Source organism: Thermobia domestica, chromosome 3 (genome assembly GCF_964235325.1).
Source record: "Thermobia domestica chromosome 3, izTheDome1.hap1.1, whole genome shotgun sequence".
Taxonomy (NCBI): domain Eukaryota; kingdom Metazoa; phylum Arthropoda; class Insecta; order Zygentoma; family Lepismatidae; genus Thermobia; species Thermobia domestica.
The window spans coordinates 63,284,908-63,303,320 of record NC_137456.1 but is presented as its reverse complement, the minus strand read 5'-3'; the positions used below and the strand labels follow the sequence as shown (position 1 = coordinate 63,303,320).

Sequence of the window (18,413 nt, the reverse complement as noted above, 5' to 3'; positions counted from 1 at the left end):
CCAAGACCAAGACCAAGACCGAGGGTTCCACTGCAAGACCAAGACCAAGACCGCATGTGCAAGACCAAGACCAAGACCAAGACCACCCGGGTCTTGGTCTTGGTCTTGCATTTGCTCATCACTAATTATTATTATTATTATTATTATTATTATTATTATTATTATTATTATTATTATTATTATTATTATTATTATTATTATTATTACAATTTCAATTTCGGGAATACATACTTAACTCAGTTTGCTCAAAAATTAATACTCTTTGTTACTGAGCTGTAGTGTTCGTTACTACAATCTATTCGTAAATTATGAAGGTGAGTAGGGTGGCATAGAAGCTGTAAGGTAATACAAACAACATGAAAATAACAGAACTATAATTTAGGTTTTAGATTTCTTTTTAATTTTCTAAATCACTTTCGATAATTAAAATACAACATTTAATCTTCAGTCTCACATTATTATACATGAAAATTCATACATCATCAAAATGTCACTTTGTCAACTTCCACAATCACTTATCATATATATCATAAGATCTGAGCACTAATACATTCCTTAATTTTAACATTAAAAAAAAAAACAACAACAAAATTGTGCAATATTCACTGATGAGCGAGAGAGAGAAAAAAATCGAAAAATATAATCGTGTCTATCTTGACTTAGTCTTGCGAGCTTAACGTTTCATATTTCACAAAGAATGTAATTACTAAAATTGTTCTTTTAAAATTCTATTGGTGCATCTAACGGAACCACCAGATGGCTATTGCTAATGTTATTGGTAGTATCACAGAAACTTTAATCACTGATGCATCATTGCACAAGTCTCCTCTGCAAAAACAAGCATACACAACTTTATGTCGACTCCAAGCAGTGAATGCACATCTTTCTTCGTCATCTGATGGTGCTCGTTGTAAACACATTCGTTGTGTAGCTACTCCGTAGTCTGAAAGATGAAAAGAGACAAAATTTATGTGTAAATATTATTTGTAGCTTTGTCAAATTTACTTTATGATATTACTGTTTTGTTAGTACATTAGCAACAAATGTCAAGAAATAGTCTTGGATTTATTACAACACAGAATTGGACAAAGTGTTCTGCAGTGTGTGTAAAAGAAGCCTTTGATTCCAGTATACTGCTTCTGTCGGCAACTGCTACTTTTTGCAGACAAGAAGTAGTGTATTGCATTTGTTCGAAATGGATTTTCCCAGTGACGAAAGGCAATTGAACGATTCAAGGTTCACGAAAAATGTACACTTCATCGTTCGTCCGTGACTGCTCTGGCAACTATGAAACAGGGAATCAATGTGTCATCTCTTATCTCAACAACTAAATTAGAATATATGAAAAGTACACACAAGGCGATTTTAAAGATAGTAACGTCCCTCCAATTTTTAAGCCAGCAAGAAATAGCAATTTGTGGTCACACCGATGAAGCATAAAATATTCTTCAGTAGCTGCTGCCTAGAGCAGATGATGTTCCTGACTTGAAATCTTGGCTGCAGCGAACTACATAGAACTTTGTTTCTCGCGACATATTGAATGAAATTGTTTCTTTATTATCGAGCGATGTATATACAGTAAAATATTGTGAAATCTATTAATGCGGTACAATTTTTCTCCCATTGTAGATGAGACTTCTGATACACCAGTGAAGGAACAAATATGTTTCAGATTTGTTGATAAAAATCTGCAAGTTGGAGAAATGTGTATGGGCTTCTATGAAGTAGCTTCAACAAGTTCTAGGACAGTGTTTGAATTTATCCAGGATATCATAAGGCGTTTATCTTTCGACATAAAATCCTGTTGTGGTCAATGTTATGACAGTGCGAGTGATGTCAGTGGATATTTACCAGGATTACAAATTACTCACTTGGAGCCGAGAACTATATTTGTTCATTGTTCGGCGTATAATTTGACTTCGGTAGCGCAAGATGCGATGCAAGGTATTAGTTATGTGCAAGATTTTCTGGTGATTCTTGATGAATTAATATCATTTGTAAGAAATTCGCCAAAGATATTAGCAGTGTTTCAATCGCTAAAAGAAGACAACGAAGTCGAAGTTGGTGTTGTAAAAAAACATTCCCAGACTGACTTTGCGACCATTCTGCTCCACAAAGTGGTGTGTGAGTGTAAAATCACTGAAATCATTGGAAAGTAATTATGACGTTCTCCTGAAATTTTTGAAGATCTGCCAGAAGAAAAAAGCGAAGTCTGTAGGAAAGCTAGTGAATATTTTTCAAACCTATATCAATTCAGATTTCTTATATTGCTGAAAATATCAATTTCAGTTTTCGTCAGGATTGAACAACTACATTCTTCTTTTCAGAAGAAATCAATGTCATACCGAGAAATCAAAACTTCAGTGAAAACTTTGTCTGCTAGTTTAACTTCACAAAGTGATATGTTTCTTGAGCTGTGGAAATGAAACCATGCGGAAAGCAAAGGAATGAACATTGATGAGCCAGTTTTGCCTAGAAAATGAAAAATGCCAAAACGCTACGACGAAGGTAGTGATCCTCATACGTATCATGTGATACTCGGGTAGTGATCCCCGAGTAAATGTACAGACAAATATCTTCTGAAATAATTGATTGCTGTGGATTCGCTAAATCGTAGATTTCAAACAAAGGTTTTGACACTTATTTCAAAACTTGAAACTTTTGCTATCGGTGAAAATCGTGCTGATCGAATGCGCAGTTTTATGGGACAGACTTTGATAAAGACAAGCTAACTTTGATAGGGATATGTTTCTATGTATGTTATAGATGTGTACCATGAAGAAAGAAGAAAATGAAATGAAATCTTTGAGTGTTACGTCCCACGGATATGCCGGTTAGGCTAAAGGAGACGGTGATTATGAGAAATGAATGAAATGGTGGAATGAAGAAAGTGGGAGGAAACGGGAGAACCCCGAGAAAACCCACGCACACGGTGTTTGTCCACCACAAAGTTCACTTGGCGGGATGAAGAAAGAAGAAGTGGCCAACTTGTCAGACATTACAAATATTTTAAGTAGAGAAGACAGTGAAATGCTCTCAGAATTTGTGAAGTTTGTGCGGATAATTTTAACTATACTGTTACTTGTACCTCTGAGCGGTCATTTTGAGCACTTAAAAGAAAAGGTTTTTGAGGTCAACAATGACCCAAAGAATTGAATGATTTGGCAATTTTGAATGTTCGTAGGGAAATGACTAAAAATATTGACATTAACAAAATTGTAAGCAAATTCATAAGTGCAAATGATGTAAGAAGTGTTCTATATTGAAAGTTAACATGTCATGATTATTACTATCATTTGGCACTTAGAGTTAGTCATTTTGTATAGTTTATGTTCATAACAAAACCCTTGCACAATTATTTCTGCAATACCATTAAAATTATTTGCTTTTATGAAGATTTTTTTCATTTTAATTTGTATGAATGTGGTATTTTCTTTTAGTAACGCGTTGATAATATCATTACTTCTTTCAGTCATTGTGCATCATGTAAGTTGTTTAATGTATACACTTAATGTTACGATTACGCATGTTGAGAATATGAGAATAGACAGTAACTTATCCCTAATACGTCCCGCCTTTGATATGCACCCACATAAACTTTGGAAAGTTGGCACTGTTTACCCCACGTGCATAGGGATGCGCACGAGACAAGATTTCTGGCTGTCTCGACTCGAAAATGTGCTGTAAAAGTGATGTCTCGACTCGAAAAATGTATATTTTTCTATTGGAAGAGCCGTGTCTCGACTCGAATTTTGTCAGGAAAATCCTGTCTCAACTCGTCTCGTGCGCATCCCTACACGTACATGTCAAAGCATATTAGTTTTGCTTTTGAGTGTTTACTGTAGTTAATGAAGTTACTGAACCAATGTACGTCAATAAGAATTATTTTACGTGAAGTATTGGTGCATCAAGATATGTATATTAAAGATTACGTCTGTGTGTCAGTCTTTTTCCCCCTTGGAAAAATCTTGCGGGCGTTTCTGTCCTCAAGTATTTTTTTTTGTTTTTAAATGTAAGGTTTAAATGCTAATACGGAATTATTTACATTACTTTTCTGACATTTTGGAATTTCTGACAAATGAATATGCCTTTATCAAACCATAATTTTCTTTAGTGTATTTTGGGGCCGCGGTGAGTCTGTAGTAGAGCGCTCACCTCTGGGGCGTGGAGTTCCTAGTTTGATCCCAGCTCGCGCCAAGAAGACTTTGTAATGGACAAAGACCGTGCGTGTGGATTTTCTCAGGATTCTCGCGCTACTTTCCCCTTCTTTCATTCCACTATTTCGTTCATTACCATCACCACTGTCTTCCTTAGCCTCGGTACCTGATCATTAACTTTAAAAAAGGATTCTAAAAATACAGCTTAAGTCTTCTCGTACATTTAAAACATGAGTGGATTAGGAAAGTTCTCTTTCCCTAAATATTTCCTCTCAATGACAATTGTTGTATTACATGAAGTAAGTCATTAAAGAAAAAGTGAACACCTCTTAAATCTCATATTACAAAGAGTTGCTGTTCGCTGTAGGCTTGCTAACATAATATTCTTTTATACTGTATTTTTAAAAGTATTCTTTAATACTTAGTATATTATACATGATATAAGTTAGGGATTTTCTTGAAGCACATTGTTTATGTAGTAGTGAAATAATTTATCTTTTTTCAGAGTTAACAATATTTCGCGTAAATTCCGGTAGAAAAAAAAACTGTAAATATGTCACATTCTTCAGCAATATAACTGAGAAGCTTAAGTCAACATAGGTCATTTCAAAGAGAAAAGGAAGTATAATTCAATTACCATCGTCTTTAAAGGAGTGTCCACCTTCTATAATTTTTCCACACCAACCCGAAGCACAAGGAATGGCCTCCACTCCCCTTTCCTGTTCAACTGAGGTAAGGTTATATGGAAAAGGATCTTTACAGCTGCCTTGTTCACCTCTAGATCTACAGTCGTAACATCGGCGTATTATTCCTGTAAACATAGAATGTAATATTAGTAAACCATTCTACAGACATAGTTGAAAAATATGCAACAATATTTAACACTAATGAACAATGGGGCATTCAGAAGCTCATCAGGGGGTTCAAGCTTCGAAGTTGATAGAATTTCAAGCGTATATATATATATATATATATATATACCACTTTTATACCACAGTGGTATAAGGGTGGGCCATAATTCACGGAAGGTTTCCAACACGTAATACTTTCTATAAGAATAAATTTAATGTGATCGTTCTAACCACCATTTTCCTCCTGTTTTGCAGGCTGCATGAAGTAGACATCCAGCAAGTGTGAAACGAAAAAAAAAAAAATCACAAACGAAAATTACGTCAAAGAGAGAACGAAAATTATTGAACTGTACTTTTAAAACCATAGGTGTATCGCCACCAGTTTCGTGTCAGGGATCCACCTTCTGAATCAATGATTCGTCGTTTGGTTGGACGTTTCAGATAGCATGGTTCAGTAGCTGATTTGCCACGACCGGGAGACCACGCTCGGCAAGAACACTTACAGCAATTGAATGGGTTCGGAGAAATGTCCAAGAAGCACCAGAGGTTTCCGCAAGAAGACGCACTTTAAAACATGATTTGCACCTGTATTCCTAGAAAGTGCAACTAATGCGACAACTGCAAAAAATAGATTATGGGCAACGCCTCAGATTTGCTAGAAGTTAATTCGTGAGAACAGATTTTCTTGACAATTTGATTTTTGTGAGTGACGAAGCATATTTCTACCTCCATGAGTACAAAAACAAACAAAACTGCGAGTACGAAGAATCTACAGACCATTCAACCACCACGCCCTCTGAATGTTGGCAAGAGCTTATGCGTGCGAACTGCATTATAGTGGATATTTACGTGAAATTATTTTTCACACGTAGATGACAGAAACCTCCTATATGAAATGTACGTATGTTATACCAGCATTTCAACACATATTGCTAACATACACAAGAAGTTATGCTGTTCTGAAATCCCTTCGTGACTTATGGCTCACACTATATATATATATATATATATATATATATATATATATATATATATATATATATATATATATATATATATATATATATATATATATATATAAAGAGTGGATCAAATGAAAACGGAACAATGTTCAGAAAGTGCTATGAACTATAGAATCATATTTATTTAAACATTTTAAACATAATTCCCCATGGTTATACATGCACTTGTCTCATTGCTTCACCAAGCATTAAATTCTCTGTTTCTGATCTGAACCAATTGCAAAACAGTCGACGAGCCTTTTTCAGCGAACCAAACACGTGATAATCACACGATGGCAACTCGGGACTGTACGGGAGATGTTCTAACAATGCCCACCAGAACTGTGCCAACGTGGTCTAGGTTCCCAATGCAGTATGTGGTCTTGTATTGCCATGCAGGAGCATCATCCCAGAAGAGTGGGTGTTACGTACTTGATCGCTTTGCGCAAACGTTCAAGGTATTGCAGTAACGAGCAGCACTGATTTTTGCACTACCAGCACTTCTTCATAATGATACTCAACTTCATACAAGATACAATTCGATGCCCATAACTCCGGGTGTTCCGTTTACATTTTTCATATGATCTTGCTCAAGGGAGCTAAAATCCGATAGCCCCTCGTGTACGCCACTGTTAGTGAATACTGTAGTGAATTAGGTTTACATACGAGGGAAAACAGGAAGCTCTTTCACAAAAAAGAATAAATAGTATTAAATATGAATGTTTAAAACTACTTATTATTCAATAGGACTTTCGTTTGATGACAAACAAAGAATTTCTTGCCTTAGGGGTGGTCCGATTCTATCTCCAACAATTTGAAAGAAATGAGACCGAGACAGATGCTTGTAATATGGTAAGAGACTGACCTCAATTTCTGAAACATCGGACACTCATCGAGTATTGAAAGAAAGAAAAAAAAGTACTTAATTTAAACTACATTTTCTCTAATCAGTTTCCTTGCTAACTATAGTGGAACGACTACCTCAGGATACGTCTGAAAGTGAATAGAAATAAGAAGCAGATCATACAGTATGTTCTGCATCTTATCGAGTAAAAAACAATATCGAGTTAAAAAATATATATATATTTTAAGAATAAGACTTGTAATGAATAATAATAATGATGTAGACAATATGATTAGATTAAAATATTTAGGTATAGTAGTAACAAATAAAAACGACACAATTTGTTAAGTAATGGCAAAAACTACGCTACTACTCCATACAAAACCTTTTGTGTCATGAGTATTATGGAAGAAATTAGTACTCAGCAAAGGCATAATTATGATGATGTTTATGCTACAAGAGTGCGAAAATCATCATTAACTAACTGGCATGCACAACAGAATAGCCAGGAAGGGTGATCATGAGGTTCAAGTGGCGAATTTAATCAATTTTTTCTCCGGGGAACTTTCAATGCACGAAAGGTGAAAGTAGTACTTCGAAAACGTACTAGTAACCTATTGAGCGCGATTGCAGATATGCTCCCGGGGGGAATATTATGTTGCTCCGGGGAGATTCCTCCGCGAGCTACTCCCTGAAATGATCACTGGGAAGCTCTATTCGTACTCCACACCCATATTTGAGCGATGAGATTGTATATTTTGCATTAATTTAATTTTTGTACATATAATGGAAGTTCTATTGAGGAACAGTTTTGGAAACTTTCCTGGACGTCGATCATAATTCAACTGGACTCTTCGTTTACTATTATCAAGCAGATCTACGTACTTTCCATCAGAGGTGACAATCCGATTCAGAAAATCTTTCGGATTATTCCGCACACTCAGAGAATTCATGATTCCAACTTTTCACCTTACCGATTGCGCGGTACCTCTGAACAACGGTAGCACAGTATATGCTTAAGGGTCTTCACTGCAGCGAAATTAAACTACCGCTAATTTTAGAGTTTTTCTGTAATATCTTCAAAACAATTAAATATATTCAAAAAGCAGAAACGTAGAAAAGTAGACAACACGATTTTGCATGTGATACCTTTACAACAATTTACATATCTGCTTTTGGTATGCCGCTATTTACAGAACCCGCAAAAAATGCTAAATTTATCTATAGTTGCAAATCGCAAGCAGATAGATGAGTTGTGATAACGGTATCACATGCAAAATCGTATTGTCTAGTTCACTACGTTTTTGCTTTTCGAATATTTTCACTTGTTTTGAAGATATTTCAGAAAAAACTCTAAAATTAGCGGTAGTTTAATTTCGCTGTAGTGAAGAGCCTTAACTTGTCTGCAATTGAACAAACACTTTTCCGAGGATCCACTTCCATGTTGTTTCTGAGTTCATCAAAGAATAATGTTCGTCGGTGTCCGCGCAGCTCAATTTTAATGGTGTCACCGACACGAAATTGCAGATGGTGCGTTATTTGATCAATCCTAGCCCAAATACACTATTAATGTTTTTCGCGGTTATTTTTCCAGAATGTCCCAGTTTGAACCTTTAGAGGAACACCACTCGGAATTATGTGTTTTCCATAGTGCACCTTTACATGACCCTAATCAATAATACATTGCCCTCTTTCTGGACATCACATTTTTTTTAATGTACGGAATTTCTGACGTCGTACGCATGACTTCGCTAATCCGTTAGTTGCATTGCAGGAAGTTTCCCATCAGACTTACAGTGTAATTGATACTACTTGTCCTTTGTGACAGCTCGCTGCGCGCACGTGGTGCTCAATGCTGCGTTGCCAGCTTTTGCGTCGGGTATTGAAACTACACGAGTAGTATACACGGAACATGAAATTATTCACTGCAAATAAATCTCAGTTTTCTAAAATTAAATGACACAAAAGAGAACTAAAAAGAATGCTTCAATAACTAGCAGGTCCACTACTCAAGTCGACATTCGACTAAAACAATGTGCATTTGTTTATATTCAAACTGGCAACGTGCGGAGAGGGTGGAATGTTTACTTCTGCAGAGCGAGAGAAATGAGCCACTATAATTGGTTGAACGTGCTGTTGCCACAGAAACAGTCCTTCTTGGCTAGTTGTTATGACCACGTGCAGGAAGGAAAAACAAACAACAGAAAAAGCAACTGTCACAAGGGACAAGTTGTATCAATTGAATTATAAAATGGCACATTTCAATCGCACCAACCACATATTAATAGGAGAAAGAATAACATTCACTTGAAGAATAATGAAAACTAGCGGTTAAGAGTGTAGAGGTCGGCTGACATTAAGTTGGCGATCGCAAAACCTATTTGTCGCGGGTTCGAATAGTGGTTTGTTAGGGCATGCTTCTTGTGTATTATCCCTCCATTCATGGGCGGCGATTAGGGGGGGCAAAGGGGGGCAGTTGCCCCCCACTTTTTTGAAATGACCCATTAATGTATATAGTTTCATTTGGAAATATTAAGTTTTTATATGTATTAATGGTTCATAGAATAATAATTGTGCCATAAAATGTTTGCCGTCTCGTGAGTACGTATTGGTGGTCTTCCGGTTCAGTTAAGAAAGCCACAGGAATTGCGTTTTAATTACCACGAAAAATGGCCCAAAAATTAACCTATTGGAGCGCCATAATTCTAGTGTATTTTCATTCTTCTTACAAGGGCTCAATATGTTAGTCAGCCGTTTTGGTACAAATTAAGATAACATTTCGTACAAAAAAGAAGTCCTTCACAACTTGTGAATCACAAGTTATTCTTTAATTGCACAAAAATCGAAAGTTCCTAAAATGTCTTTTCATCTTTCTAATGCTAAGAAATATTTTGATTTGATTTGATTTTTTTTTAGTTTAACATCTCGTTCAGCAGTGAGGCTATATGAGACGAGGATCTACCGATTAACGTAGAATACGAACCACATGAGCTCCCGCCAGGAATCGAACCCGGGTTTCCCACGTCAAAGACAATGTTTGCAGTGTAATATACGAGTTTAGGGGTGTACATATACAATTTTGTATATACGATTAAATTTAGTGAATTCAACATAATTCTATGTTTTAGGATTATTTTGTATAACTGGAGTGATTCTAAGTATTGTTGAGTTTTGATGTACGTATTCCAAGAAAGTGAAAATTGTACAGGCAACAAACATGCTTTGGGAAGCTGCAAAAATACTTCTTTAAATGTCGCAGCATATGCTTGTAGTATTTACTATCTTTCTAAGAGTAATAACATACATTTAATAGCATGTGTGAAATTAAAAATATAAGTTGTTCATTAATCCCCGGTTTCAATGTAACTTTTGCAAAACAAGCCTAATTTTTCATTACTATTCGATTAATATTATTTTTTCTGTTTATTTGTTTTGCAAATTTGTTATTAAATAGGCCCCTAATCTGATCACACAATTTTCCAGACTGTTCTTGAGCAAGGAATCAAATCTCTTCTTACACCTTTGTTGTTTGAGTAAAAAGGGCTAGTATCTACTTGCGTTGCTCTTGCCAATTTGCTTTAAAAAATATGAAACACGATATATGGTATTTTAACTGGAAAAAGAGAGTATCCTAATAGTTATACAACCTTTCGTCAAACAAAATGTTAGAAGAAACCAGGAAAACTAACATTGATATACAAATATTGAGATCATGTCTTGCCCCCCCACTTTTAACGTCCAACCGCCGCCACTGCCTCCATTACTTATTTCATTACAATCATAATTTCTCATCGTCTTCTTTAGCATAAAGGGCATAATTAAGAGACGTAAAGACCATTAATAAATATAATAATAATAATAATAATAATAATAATAATAATAATAATAATAATAATAATAATAATAATAATAATAATAATAATAATAATAATAATAATAATAAATCTATTTATAATACGAAAACTACTCAGTCTGTGAGTAACATTAATTCGTAATAGCTAGTTGACACTCACCGTTACGTTACATTCCTCACTGCTTTTGTTTGAAAATGGATGCTAAACATGATTGTGCTTTGTTATTTATTATTAAGACAAGAGCTGTATTAAGTATAATTAAGGTTGTGAACATTAAGTTGGTGCAGAAATTCGTAGCGTTCTTGTTTCGAGTGTTGACACTCTGGTTGCTATGGCTATATTTATCGATTATAATTTTTGTTTAAAAGTTCAATTGTTGTGCTTGATTTTACACATTGAATTTTTCATTTTTGCAATTGGAGCCATGGATGCTAGAAGATAGAGTGTCAAATGGAGAAACTCGAACATTTCCGACATATTCTTCTCTTTGAGTTCAATAGAGAGGCGAAAGCATCGGAGGTAGTCAAAAATATTTGCGTCTTGTAGATATGAGGACAATGCCATTGGAGACAGCACGACAAAGAAAATGGTTTTCTTGTTCTAAGGAGGGTCGTTCTGACACTGGCGACACTCCACATCCAGGAAAATTGTTTGGTGAAGACCATTTTGGAGTTTAGTGAAGACCATTTAAGCACATTAACCACAATGATCCACGTCAGTGTATACGAGAACTGGGAAATGTGATTAACTATCACTATTTCACCATCGTATGACGTTTGCATTCAATGGTCAAGGTTCAAAAAATCGGGTGTATGGGTACTGCATACCCTAAGTCAAGAGCACAAAAATCAGCAGATGGTCATATGTACAGCTTAGCTTGCTCGTCATCGATTGACTCCTGAGCAACATCGACCATTTTTATCCAATATCCTTATTGGTGACGAGAAATGGTGTCTTAATGCTAACATAAGGAAAAGAAATGAATTTTCGAGGCCGAACGAAAAACCAACTCTCCGTAGAAATACCAGCGCGCATCCACAGACAATATTATGCATCTAGTTGAATAGCGAGGATGTGCTATACTGCCAATTGCTTCCCTGAAGTGTAAACAACACTGCCGATATTTATGGCCATCAACTGAGTGTGAAGGAGAATATATTGTAGATTATTAATTTCTCTCTTATGTGCATCTGATGCGTTTGATTAGCATATATTATTATTAAACTGTAACGAACTTATGAAAAAAAATGCTATGGAATTATGCACCAACCCAATATTTACGTAAAATCCGCAAGTATTTGTTCCATGTCAAGCGCAATATAATTCAGCAAATAAACAATGAGCACAATATACAAACCACAGACAGTTGTTACTGTTTACTTTTAGGACAGCAATATGCCAGAAGAATTGCCGGCAATCCGCCTGAAGCATACTACAGGGTGTCCAATATACAATGCAACCCGGAGTTTGGGATAGTAAAACTTTCGAACCTGAAGCGATACACTAATAATGTTATACCAAAATGAAGCTTTGTTTATGCATATATTTTTAAACTTGGAAGCAACGATTGAAGTACACTAGGAACCACACAGTGTTGCCAGATGTAACCGAAGTTTTTTTTTTTTTTGTTGCAAAACGTAAATTGACTCATAACTCATACTTGATCCTTAACGCACCTTTTGATGCACTGAAACATCAGCAGTGTTGCCAATTCGGAGTGTTAATTTATGAAAACTACGATTTCCGTAGTTCCCTTTACAGCGGCTTCATCCATTAGTTATCGGTGGAAAGGAAAAATTCTTTTTTCTGCTCCATAGTTTCCAAGCTACTCCAAGTAAACTAACTGAAAATTAACAACAGAACATCCATACTTATGAGTTATGAGTCAATTTACATGTTTTGCCAAACAAAAAAAAAAAAGACACCTTTGGTTACATTTGGCAACACTGTGTGGTTCCTGGTGTACTTTAATCGTTGCTTCCTAGTTTAAAAATACATGCAGGAACAAAGATTCATTTTGGTATAACCATTATTTGTGTATCGCTTCAGGTTCGAAAATTCTACTATCCCAAACTCCGGGTTGAATTGTATATTGGACACCCTGTATTATTAACAGGCCGTAACTAGTGGTGTGTCATTCAGCCAGTTCGCATGAACTGATTGTTAAATATTTGAATGACACTATTGGCCTTAACTAATATTTAGATTTGAGCATTAACATTTATGTAATCGCAAGTTAGTTGGACAAACTAAAATAGTAATAATGAGTTAACAATGAATGTTCCACGATTTATGCTCTTTAGTGTAAGGGAGACGGAGAACTAATGCAAGTGAGTGACAATGGAAGCATCAGTGGAATGATAATGTGGGCGGAAACAGGAGTACCCCGAGAAAACCCACGGACACGATGTTGTCCACCACAAAATTACTTGGCTGGAGATCGAACCAGGGTCCCCACGCAACAGAGGTAAGCGCTCTATCACTGAGCCACTGTGCCCTCGAATGATAAGTTAAATATAAACAGTGAAGATTGCCACTAAAACACGGATATGATATTCAAATTCAAAAGTATGTGTAAAACATTGACTTGAAATATCCTTTTAAATATTTCTTCAAACACTTTTTCAAAATTTTGAGACATCAATGAAAGAAATGCCGTGCGAATTCTCTATTTAAAAATAAACGTAATTTTATTGGTCCACGTTATAGGTGTCCCTGCAGTCAATATCTGCCCTTATCTAGAGTACGTTTGTTTTATCTTGACACGCTTTCCTCCTAAATGATGGATCTGTCTGCAACGCGTTCCTAAGTTACCAGGCCGCAGTTTAGTTTTGAGTTCAATACGCTAGAAAACAAAGCGAAACGTCATACCACTCACAAGTCACTGTAATACACTTGTTCTCGTATGGCAACTAAGCACTTTTCAAATACCCGCTAAATAGCAATGACCTCATTTGATGGGCTGGCTGACAACTAACGTCATCTACAGGACAAAACCAATAGGACGCCTATTGGATTAAAACGTTCACGTGAGTGCTAGCAGAAAGTACCTTAAAAGCCAACCAAGTGCCTTGGCGGGAACACTGGCAAAAATCCCGGGGAGAAGAGGGGGACATTTCACCCCAATAATTCGATTTGAAATAGGGAGAAATGTGAAGATTTGTGTTTGATTGTCACAAAGGAAAGTGAGATGAAATTGATGTTACCCCGAGAATAAGTCTTAAATCTGCCCGCCTACCAATGTTGAAGACAACTCTGCTCCCCTGATCCTCCACAGCATTGTTTTGTTTTTCAACTTTCATAAATATTTTGAACATCGCAAAAGAAAAAAAAAATTGGAACGGTTTTACCCGTACCCCCCAAGGTTGAAGACAAATTTGCGCCGCTGTTCGGGAAGTGTGCCAAGATAAAACAAACGTACTCTAGCATAGGTAAAGTATGGAAAACTGTATAATTATATCATTTTACAATACTCCAAGACAACGGATGTCTCAATAATTAGGGAAGAAGGATTTCTGAAAAGTGATACATCGCAATACAGATTACTGCGAAGCATAAATAAGAGTGGAAAATATGAAGAATAATAAAGCAGGTGCATTGAAAGTTTTGTCCAGTCAAAGAACCTCTCATAATGAAGAAGAACTGAACTGAACTGAAAGACGAAGAGATAAGTAATCTCTGTTGGTCTAGTGGCTGGCTCATGTAACTTTGGTGCATGTGCTCCCGGGTGCAATTCCCGATGGAAAAGCACAAAAATTTAATTTCATCATTATTCACTTTCAATAATCATCTGTCACCTTTAGCCTAAAGGGCATAACTATGGAACGTTAAACTAATTTCATTTTGGATTTTTTTTTTTAATTTACGAAAAGGTAAGTGATCTGGGTACGTTATGTGTAGAATTTGTTTAGAGACAATCTCAAATACATGCTATTATTGATCTTATCTATTTCTAATCTCTGGAGAGGTCCGCGATGGCTCAGTGGTAGCTGGTGGCTGTAGCTGAGCGAAAATAAAATGAAATGAAATCTTTCAGTTTAATGTTCCACCATTATGCCCATTAAGCTAAGGGGGACGATGATTCAAGTAAGCGAATAATGATGGAAGAATGACATGTGTGGCGAAATGGGAGTACTCCCGAGAAAAACCCACGGGCGCAATGTTGTCCACAACAAACATACTTGGCCAGGGATCGAATCAAGGACTCCAGGCACCAGAGATTAGCGCTCTACCACTGAGTCACCGTGCTCCGCTTGTACCCGAGCGGTCTGACGTTCGTGGGGTGAAACGCATTGGGAATTTTAATAGCATAAGTGGAATTTTTAGTGCCCTCGATGTTTGTGTTCGTGTCCCTCTCGAATCCACAAGTCCTCAACAGCTTTAGAAAGAGAAAATAAGCTAGGATTTTTTTTTTTTTTTTTAATGTGGTAGAGTATTCATCTCTGGTGATGAGGTTTCTGGTTCGATCACAGCTTGCGCCAAGTGATCTTTGTTGTGAACAAACGCCGTGTGCATGTTTTTTTTTTTTCGAAGTTCTTTTGTTTCCTTCCACTGTCTTCATTCCTCCAATTTCATGGGACGTAAAACTTAATTTCATTTTTTTTTTTTTTTAAATCTCGAATGTTGTAATAGGTATTTAATGATGAATTAGGTTGATTTTACGAGAATTTACGATACAAAATTTACATTCGTCGATCCAATGCCAAAACCTGCGAATGTGCTAAATTTGACTTTGAGTTATAAGCATTTTAATATTCAACTTACCCCAAAAAATCAGTATATAGACTTAGGTACGTACATGTTTTGCTTCAAACTTGAGACATGTGCATGGTGTGAAAGTGAAATAGTGTATTTGTCCTGTAAAGTTTATGCATAGTGTAAGCTGATATATACTAGTAGTAATTGTGGCTTTTATAATTTAAATTTCATGAAATAAGAGCTTAAAGTGGAAACCAATATAAATTAGTTGTGGTATGCAACGCTAATTTGTTTACAAATCATTCGTAATAAATTTGATTAGACATCTTTATTGTTTGTATCTGGAATAATTAAGTATTGCACATAGTGAAGAGGTTCAATAAATAGTATAATAACATAATTTAACCTGTCTCTCTAATCGTAAAAGTAGGAGAACATATTTCTAATGTATTCAATCAAGCCCAAATCAATCATGAATGCTATATTAAAATTTTTTTATGGCAAGAATAACTTTGCTAGCGTAGGGTGTAGACAGCAAATCATTATAATGCACTTTTACAATATGTCCTCAAATTAAAAGAAAAATCTTTATTTGCTCTATATCAGGGGCGTATCCAGGACGGACTTCTAGGGGGGGCGGTGGGTTGTAATAGCTACTACTACTTAGAGCTACTTTTAAGAGCGTCAAAAATAAAACTATATATTTTATTTATATATAAAATAAAAAAGTTTCCTCTTCTGGGGGGGCAATCGCCCCGATCGCCCCCCCTGGATCCGCTCCTGCTCTATATTCAGATAATCCCTTAGACTTCCGATAGACTCTTGAGCGTACGTCATGGCCCAGTCATTTTCAGTGGGGAAAAAAAGGACTTTTCAAAATCAATTTACTTCGTTAATATTGTATAAATAATATAGAAATAATTATATTTATTTATTCCACATTCTGTTCTTTTAATTTTTTTTAAATAGTGAAAATCTCCATTAGAAATTTTAATGAAGCACAATTTAATTTATAGTGTACTGTGATGCTAAAACTTGATGGGAATTATTATTATTATTATTATTATTATTATTATTATTATTATTATTATTATTATTATTATTATTATTATTATTAAGTAAAAAAGTGGAAATACCAAAGAACAGGGGATAGATTATAGTGGCTTCAGAATCCGATCTATGAAGTTTGCACTGGATGTCAATTGCAGGTAGTGTCGATAGATGTTTATATTGTATTCAAATTAACAAGAAAATTGGATATAAAGGTATTATGATAGTACTAATGATGCATGCCACCAGTCTTTGGTGTAGTATGTACCGTGTGCAATGTTTCCAACATAGCAAATATCTTTGCATTATAGTTTTGTTGTTGTTGTTGTTGTTAATGTTAATTTCTTTTTTTCGTGTCCTGTGGTAAATTGTAAATACGTATAATTTGACTTCGTAGACAGTTATCTTTTTATTTTCGAAGTATCACATTGTAACTAAGTCTTTTTTTTGTCGGGGTGTTCTCAATCTGCATCAATTTTTTGAAATGAATTTAAACATATTTAATGTAATTTCCATCGGGGCCACAGTGGCTCAGTGGTAGAACGCTTACCTCTGGGGCGTGGGGTCCCTAGTTCGATCCATGGCCAAGTAAGTTTATGGTGGACAACACCGTGTTCGTGGGTTTTCTCGGGATATTCCAAACTTCCTCCCTCATTCTCATTCTACTAATTCTTCCATCATTATTCATTTGTCTTAATCATCCATCTTCCTTAATATAAAAGGCATAATAGTGGGACGTAAAACTGAAAGTTTTCATTTCATTTTTTCTATTTGATTTTGTAATTCCCATCGTCTCTAATAGATCAGTTCAAAAATTTAAATACCATTACCATTTTCACACAAAATTGTTCTCATTGCTCAAACATAATGGTTCTTCCTTTTAGCGTGCCTTAATAAATAATAATAATAATAATAATAATAATAATATATATATATATATATATATATATATATATATATATATATATATATATATATATATAGAGAGAGAGAGAGAGAGAGAGAGAGAGAGAGAGAGAGAAGTGGAATGAATTCACTTAATCCTTGACAACACTGTCTTTTAATTAAGATTATAATCTGAACTGCATTTCACGCAGAGTATCTATCTGCTTTCAGGCGTTTATTTACCTTGTATTCTTCTTCTTATAAAGCTTTAGTATAAATTGTATGATTTAAAACATAATTTTTTTGGTCGATACATATACTGTAAATAATCTAGAAGAAATCTCATTGGGGTAACTGTATCTTCTGGGCGAGTAACAAAGTTAATGACCTCAATATAACGGGATTTGTGGTGAAGACGAGGCAACACTTAAACACAATAACCACAACACTAAGATAATTCGTACTTGCTTCTGCACAAGCGAAACTAGAAGTACACTACAAGACAACGTTAATCTAGTTTAATTAAATGATACTTATATCGCCATTTAAAGAGAGAGAGAACATATGAACGTTACGCTACCATATGGAAGACATCTTCTGCTGAAAGAAATATGCCTACCTTGACCAGAAGACGATATGAAACACATACACAAAATAGTATATAAAGTTAACCACATCATCACGAAAAAGTTAACATTCGTCCATAGAGAGCACAAAAAAGGCGATTTAAACACTAAACGTCAAGTAGTCGCCATTAAGCAGCTGATTTGGTCACACTTCGAAGAAACACCTTCATGAGTCGTATTGGAACTTCTTGAGTCGCTTTCCCTCCCAACTCCCCCGCTTCGCTTCCACTGGAAGACAGCTCTTTTGTAGTTAGACGAACCGTTCCAAGGTAAAATACCTGGAATGTATTCAGGTGAGTAGTGTTGCAATCTACTGCCATACTTAACTACATCAAACGGATAATTATATTGTATCGTTTCTTAACTTTCTAGATATTTCCAAACAATGTCTACCATTAGCTATTGTACTGTGAAACCAGTTAGAATTTTTAAAAACCGAAGGACCAG

The 18,413-nt window shown here is 35.5% G+C and overlaps 1 protein-coding gene across 1 annotated transcript; it reads right to left on the bottom strand.

Moving 5' to 3' along the window:
- Window positions 1–377: 377 nt before the first annotated feature.
- Window positions 378–18,212, bottom strand: rtv (QVR superfamily protein rtv). Its single transcript, XM_081750989.1, has 3 exons — window positions 17,960–18,212; window positions 4,795–4,968; window positions 378–943 (listed from the first exon to the last, which is right to left on the bottom strand). Exons 1-3 carry the CDS (start codon window positions 18,018–18,020, stop codon window positions 741–743), a joined length of 438 nt encoding a protein of 145 aa, XP_081607115.1. The 5' UTR covers window positions 18,021–18,212; the 3' UTR covers window positions 378–740.
- Between the last annotated feature and the right edge of the window lie 201 nt (window positions 18,213–18,413).

Excerpts from the sequence above, each read along its gene's own strand:
- rtv (XM_081750989.1), bottom strand. The coding sequence starts at position 18,020 with ATGATGTGGTTAACTTTATATACTATTTTGTGTATGTGTTTCATATCG. Across the intron at positions 4,969-17,959 it reads CATATCGTCTTCTGGTCAAG|GAATAATACGCCGATGTTAC; the intron begins GTAGGCATATTT and ends CTATGTTTACAG. Across the intron at positions 944-4,794 it reads ACACTCCTTTAAAGACGATG|ACTACGGAGTAGCTACACAA; the intron begins GTAATTGAATTA and ends TTCATCTTTCAG.